The 12,714-nt window shown below is 33.3% G+C and overlaps 1 protein-coding gene across 1 annotated transcript in view; it reads left to right on the forward strand.

Annotated features, from left to right (window-relative positions):
• PHIP (PHIP subunit of CUL4-Ring ligase complex) overlaps positions 1-12,714 on the forward strand; it is a 138,341-nt gene that overhangs the window by 32,491 nt on the left and 93,136 nt on the right. The window contains exon 7 of the mRNA XM_037039367.1: positions 1,329-1,489. Coding sequence (XP_036895262.1) covers positions 1,329-1,489 — 161 coding nt within the window. The remainder of the gene's footprint in view (positions 1-1,328; positions 1,490-12,714) is intronic.

Raw genomic sequence — 12,714 nt, forward strand, 5'->3', positions numbered from 1 at the left:
CCATTCCCCAAGATTTTACTTTTTTTTTGCTTTCAAATATACAAACATCATATATGGCTAAAACAATAAATGCTGATAATTTGTACAATGTAGCTGAGATATTTGTATTTCATCAATTTTCGTAATTGCTAGGTGCTAAATCTCAGTTAAATAGTATTTTGTATACATATTTAATTAAATATTTAATCTTTGGGACTAAATTCAAGTGAGAAACTATAGTGTGTACTATCCATTTAGTGCTTATAGATGGCAGTCACAGTCAAGGAAAAAAGCCTTATAGTATAAGATAATCTATAGGTGAATAATATGCCCACTGATCAGTCAGCATATGTTTATTGAATGCCTTCTTTGTCCATAGTTATCTATAGAAGATAAGTACAGTTATAATTTAAATGGAAGAGAAGATTTGGTGCTCGAGTCAACACATCAGGCTTTGGGATAAATGATGAATTTCAATAATAGCCTGAAAGATGGTTAAAATGGATGAGTTGAGAAAAGAGCAAATAAGTTGTGGAGAAGGAATTACAAAGTTGTTTGGCAAGATCCCTAGTTCAATTTTTATTTTTAAAAATAATACAATGAATTATTTCTCTGTTTTCATTTTTTGTGAAGTTTTTTAAAACAACATTTGGCATGTCAGATTTAGAGTATTCATAAGTTTGTGGATGATGAAAACTAAGAATTAATAGATCCAGTTTAACCACTTTTGTAAGAAAATCTATTTTTAAAAGATTTCACTTATTTATTTTAAGAGGGAAGGGAGGGAGAAAGAAAAGGAGAGAAATATCAGTGTTTGGTTGCCGCTTGTGCCCCCTACCGGGGACCTGGTCTGCAACCTAGGTATGTGCCCTAGTTGGGAATCAGACGGGCAACCCTGTGGTATAGGGGTATAGTGGTATTGTAGGCTGGTGCTGAGTCTACTGAGCCATACCAGCCAGGGCAGAAAATCTATTTCATAGGGGCCTTTTAAAAAAATAATATCACATGAAATGATTTGGATTTTTAAAGGAGCTCATTAGCTAGAGAGTAGAGAAGTCTGAATTTAAATCCTAGCTTCATTCCTTATTTACTTTGTGACTTTAGACAGGTCATTTAACTGAATTTGCTTCTTTATAAAATGAGGATAACTCAGTGTGTTACAGGTGAAATAATTTATTTTTGTTGACTTTTTGTATACTTTTAATTAAGAGCCATGTACATTAGAAAGCATCTTTATACCAGCCTATGACAAATTAGAATATGTGAATTCTTAAAAAATGATAATTCAAAACATTTCTAAATTATAATTCTAATAATTTCTAAATCATTTCCTCCCCTTTTTTTGATAGCGGATACTTTGTTTTCAAGGAGGCTGAATGGGAAATACAGGCTTGAACGACTTGTTCCAACTGCAGTATATCAGCACATGAAAATGCATAAACGAATTCTTGGACACTTATCATCTGTGTACTGTGTAACTTTTGATAGAACTGGCAGGCGGATATTTACTGTAAGTAATTTTTTAAATACCTTAATTCATATGTGGGATTGAAGAAACATTGCTTATAGTTGAACTTCGGGTAAAACTTTTGTCTTTTCTTTTAGTGAAAAACTGGAAATTTAGGTAATTTAGCTTCTTAACAGATGATTTTACTTAAGGCTGGACTTTATCCAAGTTTGTAAAATTCCTAAAAGATACATTATACGACAGTCGCAGCTATATTATATTCATTCACAATCCATGGATAAGTGTAATTTCCAGCATTAAAGCAAATATGCAATTTGAAATTTTGTAAAATACAGTAATTTTAATTCTAAACCAAGGGCATTTCCACATATTAGAAGAAATTACTGCATGTGTTTAAATTATTTGTAGAAAACCACTTGCTAGTAGTCTTTGAGGAATTTCCCTTTAGAATAATGATAGAAAAATTCTGAACATATCTAACATGGTTTGTGCATTACCTTCTCTTCTTTACACCTCAGAATTTAATGTATATGATATTATATTCGAAGAGGCCCTTTGGGTTTGTTTATTTTTTTGTTGAATAAAGAAAAGCACAGCTTTTCAGCTTTAAGTGAGAAAATTGTGGAAATTTTTCAGTTTATTTTTAAGCATTTTGACTGCTATATCCACTAAGGGCAATACTTACTGCACTAGTATGGTTGCACTTACAGTTAAATACTACTATGTGAGCTGAAGGTAATGTATTTATTCACACAGTTAATTTCTTTTGAAATAAGAAAATAGTATATAAAAGTTAAAATGGAAATTCCTATCTCTGTCTTTGAAGAGAGCAGTTATGAATTTTACACAGTTCAGACAATTATAGATTCCTCTCTTAAGTAAACATGCTCATAAACTGAGATTTATTTATATCTACTTCTCTACTTGTATACTCACTCATCTGTGAAACAGCTAAACAGCAGGATATAGGAAATATCTTCATACATGTCTTTTCCCTGGTTCTAATCCACTTCAGGCATTTGTAGGTCATTTTTCCTACCTTAGTATTCTCCCCTTTTACTTTTTCTTCCCTCCATTGTTCTCTATGAAGCAACATAAAAGTGAAATTTAAAAAAATTTCTGACAGAGGTTATTATTTTCACAGTGAAGAACAGGCTTGTCTTTGGTAAAATGTTTGACATATTTGCAACAATAATTTACTCTCAAATGGTAATGGAAAATTACATTTAGCTCTAAGTAAATATACTAATTTTTAAATTCAGTTCCCAAAACAAAGTAAATTCATCATTTCTAATGTTTAAAAGAATTCTTAAAAAAATAATAAACTGAAATGATGAGAACAAAGCATTACATTGTGTTTGTACCTCATTTTGATGAGTATAAAGTTATTTCATTGCATTGAGAATATAAAAAATATGTAACTTCTTAATTTTTAATGTTTGTAAAGTGCATTGTGGGAATTCTTCCTTTAAAGACAATAGGGATGGTAAGCATTTGGTTGCTGTATTATATGAAACATTGTGTGTGTTTTGATTTGACCAAGGTCCATAATTTAAAAATTTTTTAGTGAAAATGTAGTGGAATAGTAATTGTTTTGCTATCTCATAAGTCTAGTCAGAGTGGTATTGAGTTAGAAGAGCCCCATTTTGACCAAGTGGTTAACAAACTACTATAGTGAGTCAAATATATCTTGCCACCTGTTTTTGGTAATAAAATGTTATTCAGACAGACATGCTCAGTTGTTGATGTGATGTCTATGGTTGCTTTTATACTACAATAGCAGAGTTGAGTAGTTATGACTAGAGGGCCTAAATTAATTATCTAGCCCTGCACAAAAAATTTGCAGCCTGTTCTAAATGTGTAATTCCTACTTTTAAGAGCATTTGATTTGGGGAACAGGGATGATATGTGAAAAGGGAGCTGCTTTCAGATTATTTTACTTTGTTGATAATGTATAAATAAAGGGAAAATTATCACCATGTTGTTTCATATGGTGTCATCAAGAGTCTAAAAATATTGACATTTTACATATGTGATACAATTTGCAAAGTGCCAAAGTCAGTGTCATTTGTAATTTTTTATTGCTGATTTGCAGTTGCAGATTCCAAAATGTTTCTTTGTGAATAGAAATGCAAAGATATGAGGATACTGTAATTTAAGATTTTCTTGTATTTTTGTGATTATTTCCTCAAGTGCCAGGTAGGGTAAATATGTTTTAACTGTTCATAATACTTTATAAAGTCAGGTGGCTTTATCTATTCCCCCATTCCACTGAGAACACACTACCTGCTGACTAGTGCTTTAAAAATCAGTTTTGAAAGTTGATAAGATAAGGCTTTAAAGATGATAGATTATGAAAGACCAACCAGTATTTCCTATTTATGTGTTTGGTATTTTAAGACCTTGCACATTTATTACTAAGGGTTTTGTAAGGTGATATATTTGAAAGCTTTTTCCAAGGGAGTCTCTCAGTAGGAACAGTTAGAAGTGGTTTAGACAGCACTGTGGTTAAGAGCATCAGCTTGGCATTAGATGGCTTACAACATTACCACTTCCTAGCAGTGCAGCTTGGACAGATGACCTCATTCCTTTAATCGCCTGTATGTCATTTCAAAAAAAAGTGGGAGAATAGATAATGATATCAACCCATAGTTTTGTGGGATTATACAATATAATTATATTACTAGTATAGACCAAGATATATAGTAAGCAGTCATTAATTTTTACCTGCTGGTATTAATTTTATTGACAGATTTAAATAAATTTTATCCATTTTATTTTTTATCCAACTAAAATCTTTTTATGAATGCTGTATACAGAATTTAAACTGAAATCATAATTGATAAATGAAATTCTGTATTAGGATAATTTACCAGTATTTTATACTAGAATATTTTAATGATGGGTATTTCTCAGTAGATTAATGAGAAGAACCCAGGGAGGGAGATAGCATAATTACCAAGTCAAGTTTGCTTTGTAATTTTCTGTTTCAGTTTTTAAATTATTTTTACTTGGTTTCAGAATTATTGCCTCAAATATTTACTGATGAAAAAATAAAGTTAATGAATTCTCTCAATAATAAGCCATTCATTCAAAATGCAAAAGTACATTGAGGACCATATGAGAAGGTCACCCACATCCTCCCCTTTTTTCCAAAAAAAAGTCTCTTTTTTTTTTTCAATTAAGGCAGAAAAGCATAAAATATTTTCATAAATACAATGTTACGGTTAAGACTATGAGGTTATGCATTCTTTTAACAAACTTCAGTCTTTTAGGAGACAAACACTGCTCTAAAACACTTAGGATATAGAAAATGAAAGCATAAATCTGTCTCTGGAGAGTTCACAGCTGGTCAACAGACAATATTGGTATAATGTGATAAGATAGAGGCTGTACAGGATAGTGAGGTATCTAATCTGTTGTGTAGTAGGAGATGGTAAGGGCAATTTAAGAAGTAACACCTAAGTTGATTGAGCTAGATATTACAGACTTTGTGAAAGTTATTTGTAAACTTTAGGAGAATATAACATGCAGTTGTGTTGCTGGATATGGCAAAGAATAAATGTGGATCATCATTAAGCAAGAGCTGTTGATGTTGATGGGGGACAAAATCATCAGTATCCTTTTATGACATAAAGGATTGGGTTTATTTCCTAAGGCAATGGAGAGAAAATTACAGATTTAGACAAGGGTAGTAGAATTTCTCTTTTTAATGACCCCCTTCAGCGTTATTAAGTGGATTGAAACTAAGTCTATAAACAGGAATGGTTCTGGCAGTGGTCCATGAAAAAAATCATCAGGGCTTGAACAGAGGCATGGTGGAAATAGGGATGGAATTAACAGATTAAAAATAGAATCTCTGGGGTTTAAGATATTCATTTGAATGTAGGGAGGATTCAAGAGAACACATTATAGGATGACATGTTTTTAAATTGTGTGACTGGTTAGAAAATTCTGTCACTTAGGTATAGGAATTTAAGTGGAGAAGTTAGTGAAGGTAGGACATACTGAATTTTAGATATTCATGTGGCTAGCCAAATAGAAATATTCAAAGGCAGTGGGAACTCAGGAGAGAGAGCTAGGTTAGAAGATTCAGCTTAGGAATCAATGGATATGGAAATTGACTATATTACCTTATGTGCATGTAATAAGAAGACTGAAACTTCACCCTTCAAAGCAGACCAAAGACAAGGAAAGGAATCAGTAACTGAGACAGAGAAAGAGCTGCCTAAGAGGCTAGGAAAAAAAGTAAAAAGAAAAGAAGTAGTGTCTTAAAAGCCAAAAGATTAGTATTTCATGAGAGATAGAGACCTAAAGTAAATTAGAACTTGAAAGACATCTTTGGGATTTGGCAAGGCCATTAATAATCTTGACTGGAAAAAAAAAGGATTATTTTAGTATTAGGAGTAGGAGTGAAATTGCAGTGCATTGAGGAGGGATTAGAAATTGAAAAATTGAAGACTTAATATAGATTTATACTCCAAAAAGCTTGACAATTGAATAAAGAAAGGCTGTTTTCTGAATGTGTAAGTACTACCACTGAACTTCATATTTCCATTTTATTGTATTTTCCTACTGTGTTGCAATAAACTTGTTTAGATGTCTAAGTTATGAACTGCTTAATAGCAAAGACTTTCTCTTAAATTTTTTAGATATATAGCACCCAAACACTGGTGCATACAGGAGGCATACAACAAGTGAATGGATCAACCAGTCAATTAGAGGAAAAATAATGAGTGATGTCCTTTGTTGCAAGAAACCTAGACTCTATTAGGGGAGATATATGCAAAAGTCTGTAGGACAGTGCTTCATTTATACTAGTCTTTTATTGTACTGCAAATTTGCAAACCCATGTATGACCTAGAGACTTTTTGTATGAGCTATTCTCTTTGCCTGGAATTGTCTTCTCTGAAACATTTCTTTGGCCGATTGCTTTATTTGCAGTTCTCTGTTCAGATACCACTTTGCTATAGACTGTTCCCTGCTTACCTTCCCTCCCCATACCCCATCATTATCTATCTCATTATTTTTCCTATAGTATTATTCTTTGAAATTCTTACTTTTTAAATGTTCTTTTTTTATTGTATCTTTTACCAAGCTCTGTGAGGACAGAGACCTTGATTGTTTATTACCACTGGCTAACATAGAAATCCATGAGTGTATACTTTAATAAAGCAAACTTATTGCTTTAAATAAGTAAATGAATAAGTGAGAGAGAAAGGAAATTTTTTCTTTACAGTACAATGCCAACTTATAATTTAGAAAGTAGAGGAGTTCTGGCCAAGATAGGGGTGTAGGTAGAAATGCTTCGCTTCCTCACACAACAACAACAAAAAAGATAAAAACCAATTTAAAAACAATAAACAACCAGAACTGGCAGAAAAATCAAACTGCATGGAACTCTGACAATCAATAGTTTCTTTAACTAAAGAAACATTGATCCAGACTGGTGCACCAAGACAAAGGAATATGGCTGAATGAGACAACAGATCAAAACTCCAAAGAAAGAGCTAAGCGACGAGGAGAAAGACAGCCTATCAGATGCACAGTTCAAAACACTGGTAACTAGAATGCTTGTAGAACTATTTGAGCTCAGTTGCAAAATGAAGGAAGAAATGGAGGCTACCCAAAGTGAAATAAGGCAAAATATATAGGGACCCAACAGTGAAGAGAAGGAAACCAGGACTCAAATCAAAGATTTGCAACAAAGGGAAGAAATAAACATTCACTGGAACAGAATGAAGAAACAAGAATTGAAAAAAATGAGGAGGAGGGCTTAGGAACCTTTGGGACTACTTTAAGCATTCCAACATCTGAATTATTAGGGGTGCCAGAAGAAGAAGTGTAAGAAATTAAAAACTTATTTTAACAGATAATGAAGGAAAACTTCCCCAATCTGGTGAAGGAAATAGACTTCCAGGAAGTCCAGGAAGCTCAGAGAATCCTAAAGAAATTGGATCTAAGAAGAAACACACCAAGACACATCATAATTGATTGTTACCCAAGATTAAAGAGAAAGAGAGAATCTTAAAAGCAGCAAGAGAAAAGGAGACAGTTACGTACAAAGGAGCTCCCACAAGACTATCAGCTAATTTCTTAAAAGAAACCTTTCTGGCAAGAAGGGGCTGGAAAGAAGTATTCAAAGTCATAAAAGCAAGAACCTACACCTAAGATTACTATATCCAGCAAAGCTGTCATTTAGAATGGGAGGGAAGATAAAGTGCTTCTCAGATAAGGTCAAGTTAAAGGAGTTCATCATCACCAAATGTGATGTGTTATGAAATGACATGTGTATATGAAATGTTAAAGGAACTTAACTAAAAGACTAAAGAAGATCAAAAACTATGAACAGTAAAATGACAGCAAACTCACAACTATCAACAACTGAACCTAAACAGTAACTAAGCAGACAACTAGAACAGGAACAGATTCACAGAAATGGAGATCAGGTGGAGGGTTATCAGTGGGGAGGGGGAGGAGGAGAATTGGGAGAAGGTACAGGAAATAAGAAGCATAATTGGTAGGCATAAAATAGAGAGAGGGAGATTAAGAATAGTATAGGAAATGTAGGAGCCATTGAACTTATGTACAACCCATGGACATGAACTAAGGGATGGGGAATGCTGGAGGGTGAGGAGGTGCGGGGAGGGTTAAAGGGGAGAGAAAAATGGGACATATGCTATATGTTAATAACATAATCAGTAAAATATGCTTAAGAAAGAAGGATGGTTTATATTAAAGATAATAGTTAAAAGGGAGAGAACTACAACTTTATAGGATAGAAACCTTGGAAATACTAACATGACAAAGTTAACTTTAGCGGTGGTGGGGATGGCTTAACAGTATGTGTCCTCTGAATTGAGCACTGAGAAAAACACAGCCTTGTCTTTAGGATACCAAATCAGTATGACCTGGGTCTGATCATGAAGAGACAAAAACATAAAGAGATCTCATGAAGAGTTCATAAACAGCCCTGGCTGGTGTGGCTTAGGGATTGAGTGACAGCCTGTGAATCAAAGAGGTACTGGTTTGATTCCCAGTCAGGGCACATGCCTAGGTTGCTGGCCAGGTCCCCAGTAGGGGGTGCATGAGAGCAACCGTACATTGATGTTTCTCTCCCTCTTTCTCCCTCTCTTTCCCTGTCTCTAAAAAAAAAAAAAAAGAAACATTGAACATAGTGAAGGTCAGGGATCATCCAACATAAGTAAGGTCAGTATTCTTTATAAATTTCTGAGGACATAAAATACAGAGAATGCCTGGGGAAGTAAGTATTCCAGATTGAAAAAGACTGAAGAGATGACATTACTAAAATGTAACATGTTGATTTATGGGGTCCTGGCAAAAAGGAAAAGGGAACATTTGTTGGGCTAGTTGAAAAATTTGAACGGGGCTTGAGGATTAATGGTAGTTTTATCAATATTAACTTCCCAAGTTATATAGGTTGGTGTCCTTGTTTTAGAGAAATATGTGCGCCCTGGGATATTTAGAAGTGATGAATCTTCAGCGCTGCAGCTTGCTCTTAAGTGGTACAGAAAAAGATAAGTGGTACAGAAAAAGACTAATTAATGGTAGTAGTATGTGTGTGTGTTATATGGAGACCTAGGAAGAGAAGAAAGGTGATGATGAAGCATATGTAGTTAATTGTTAGTAGTTGATGAATCTGAGGATATGGAAGGCATTGGTACTGTTCTTAAGAACTAAATTTGAAATTTTAATTTATTTTTTAAAGTGCATTTATTTTTTTAAAGTGTAAGAATGATGGTAAATATTCAGTTAATTATGGGAGAGTTAGAATATGGTAATTTATAGGAAGATAACTGAAAAATTGTGTGGGTCAAGGGGGAAGGAACTAGGAAACCAGACTTAAAGCTGAGAGGAGATAATTGATACACAGTGGTGTTTAAGGAGGATAGATAGATGAATAAATAGATGAAATGAGATGTGTAAAGAGCAGCTTCTTTTGACTAGACACTTAATTAGGTTCACAATGAACAACAGATCCTACTTGTCAATGTGGAATATTGTATCTGCTAAGTTTTGGTTAGGAAGTGGGACTGGGTTCTAGACATGAGTGATAAAGCCTGGTAATGGGAAAAAAGTGACAAATGGAGACCAGTTAGGGATTTTTAAAAAGGTTTAAATTAGCCTGAGCCTCCCTTATAAATAGCAGATTTATGAATTTGCAGTCTTGGAGATTTAGTTGCTCATCTTCTTTTTCATAATGGTACTTAGATTCTTGGGATCAGGATCAGAGCAAGTGATGATTAGATTTATACAAAGTTAGTTATTGGTGATTTAGGTGGGCAGAGAATTAAAAAAATTAACATGTGTTGAAATGATTGACATCGAAGTTTAGGCTAATTTATAAGGAAGATGAAACAGGTGTGATTGGTAAGAGAGAAAAGCAGTGGTCTTTTCTTGAAAAAACAAAAGAACTAAACTGAATTTAAATTGTAAGCAGTTTTTAGCTGCCTGAAGACTAGGGTACTTTTCAGCTTGAATAAGAAAATGACATTGTAGAATACATGGCATTTTAAACATTTAATACTTTTTGTTCTAATGACACCAAGAGGTAAAATCTGACTTAAATCTATTTGGTAGTAGCAAGAGAAATTAGAATTTTCTTTGTTGCTTCTGGTAAGTTTAGACACTATAATTTCTCTGTCTTCATTCCAGAGTGGTAATCTTTGGTTGGTCTTTATGATTGGTGCTTCTCTTAGCAGGAAAAGGTTTAGTGATCTACTCTTTCATTTTAAGTCCATCTGAGCAGAAGTAACATGCTATACTGTTTCCAAATGAATGCAGCTTTCTACTTGCTGAAGTCTACGATTTTTTGTTATTTACTGCTCCATCTTGTACTTTTTATTGAACAGTTTAAATAGTTGTCACTTCTAATCTTCTAGCTTTTAGTTTAAATAACTAAATGCATAAATAAATAATTTAATTAAACAGTTTAAAATTTGCCTTCCAGAAACTATAAAATTTGGGGAGTATAGACTTTAGGTTCTGCTTTAGTCTCTGCATAGAATTTAAGTGATTAAAAGACCCATATGTAAAGTCATTTCATGATGTTTTCATATAAGTTGTTGAGCACTTTTTTTTTGGTTTAAGTAGATTTTTAATACCAAGGTGTATGACAAAATAGAAAGCTATGTCACTGAAACCTGTGGAACTTTTCCAGACTTACCAAAGCTAGATGTATACTAGACATTCCCTGTGCTTTATCTATGGAGAATGTCAGTGTTTGTTTTTATTTATCTGAATTTTGCCTCAAGAAAACCCCAGATTATTTTCGTGAGTCTTTGTAGTTTACAAAGGGGATTCACAAAATATGAACTTTTGCGGGGCATAGCCCAAAAAACAAAAAAAGGAATTATCCAGTGTTGGATCTAGTTATATGCTGGAAGAAAAGGTCATTGGTGCCACAGAGTCCTTAAAAGTATTAAGAGAAATAACAGTGATTCTAGAGTAAGTGTCCACAGTTCAGTTTTCTTTCTGTGTCCTAAGCTAAGGAGCATATTAATGGTCTTAAAGGCACAAGTTTTTATCATTGTGTGCATGGCTGCTTTATGTGTGGTAGAATAACTAAATTTATAGGGTACTTCAAACTAACTTCCTATGCTTAGGCAAATTTAAGGTTTAGCCCTGGCTGGTGTAGCTCAGTGGATTGAGCGCGGGCCTGCGAACCAGAGGATCGCGGTTCGATTCCCAGTCAGGGCACATGCCTGGGTTGCAGGCGGGTTCCCTGCAGGCCAACTCCCAGCAGGGGACGCACAAAAGGCAACCATACATTGATGTTTCTCTCCCTCTCTCCTTCCCCTCTAGAGATAAATAAATAAAATCAAAAAAATTTTTGATTAAAAAAAAATTAAGGTTTATTTAAGTCTCATCCTTTCTTGCCAGTCTTTTTCACAAATATCTACACTGATTTTTTTCTTCCCCAGGATATAGAAAAGGTACTTTTTTTTTCAGCTTCCTTTGTTTTGTCTTTGCATTGACAAGATGTGTTTGTGATGTTTTGTTTGGGTATTTAAGTAAACTAAAACTATACATTCTTATTGTAATTTTTTTTCAGTTTATGCTAGGTTTGATGTAGAAAAGTGGTAATATCAATAAGCACACTTTCATAGTCATTACAAGAGTTTTACATTATTGAAAAGTGAAGCTAGTGATTTATTGCTCTCTGTTTGCTTAGCATTAAATCCCAGCATAATATTCCAATTTGATTTAAAAATGAATTAGAAAAGAAGCATTTTCAATTTGTATCTAGCTAGCTCATGGATTTCTTAAAACATTGTGGCTAAAAGAGTGTGTAGTGACCATGTCTTGTCTGCTTAAAATTCTTCTGTAGTTACCTCACTGGGTTAAATCCAAAACTACAACAGGCATTTAAAAAATATTTTATCATCTTTCTCAAATAAAACCTTTGCAGTTGAATTTCTCGTTACTTCCAGTGTACTTTATATTCCCAACTTTTTTTTTACTTTGCCAGTCCACAATTTTAGCAGCATCTTGGTATTATTAAAAAATGACTACTTTGTTTTCTCCTAGGCCTTAGAGCTTAGTAGAAAAAAAATCTGTCAGTGAGGTTTTTCTAAAATCATGCTGTCTAATTTTATCAGGACTTTCAACTGTTGCTCATGGATTTCTTTTTTTTTCTTTTTTTCTTATTCTCATTTTTTCATATTTCTAAACTCCTTTTCTGGGTTACTTTTTGTTTCCTGTTCCCCCTTTTAGTAAATAACTCTCAAATATTTGTTTTACTTGCTAAGGTTTGAATCATCTAATTTCTTTGTTTACTTTAAAATTGCTCTATTATAACCTTTCTTGCCTTCATACATCATAGAAGCCTATGTATTTTTACCCAAGACAAACCATCATGCTTATAGTTGTAAGCATGGTCTTACAGCTCATCCCTTTTCTCATCGCTTTCACCATTAATATAACATTGCTTTTATTTTAATGTCCAGAACTCTGTTTATTTTTTAAGCATTTAAATCAAAACACTATAATTTCCTACTCTTTGCTTTATTATTAATGTTACTAACATTAGGTAGGCTTGTGGAAAGAAAATTCATCTATTTCCAAAAATTCTGCTCTACAGTTTGGTCTTTTCAAAAAGAATTTTGTCCTTTTACCTTTGATTTAAACACATTTATAGTGCTTTCAAAAATGTTTCCTAGTAAATTTAATTTAATTTAATTTTTCTCTCTTCTGAAGTCCATTTCAGTCTCTTAGTGTATTTATTTATATTTCTGTTAGTCATT

The sequence above is a fragment of the Sturnira hondurensis genome, unplaced genomic scaffold (assembly GCF_014824575.4).
Source record: "Sturnira hondurensis isolate 20B ecotype Veracruz unplaced genomic scaffold, ASM1482457v3 Scaffold0025370, whole genome shotgun sequence".
In the NCBI taxonomy this organism is placed as follows: domain Eukaryota; kingdom Metazoa; phylum Chordata; class Mammalia; order Chiroptera; family Phyllostomidae; genus Sturnira; species Sturnira hondurensis.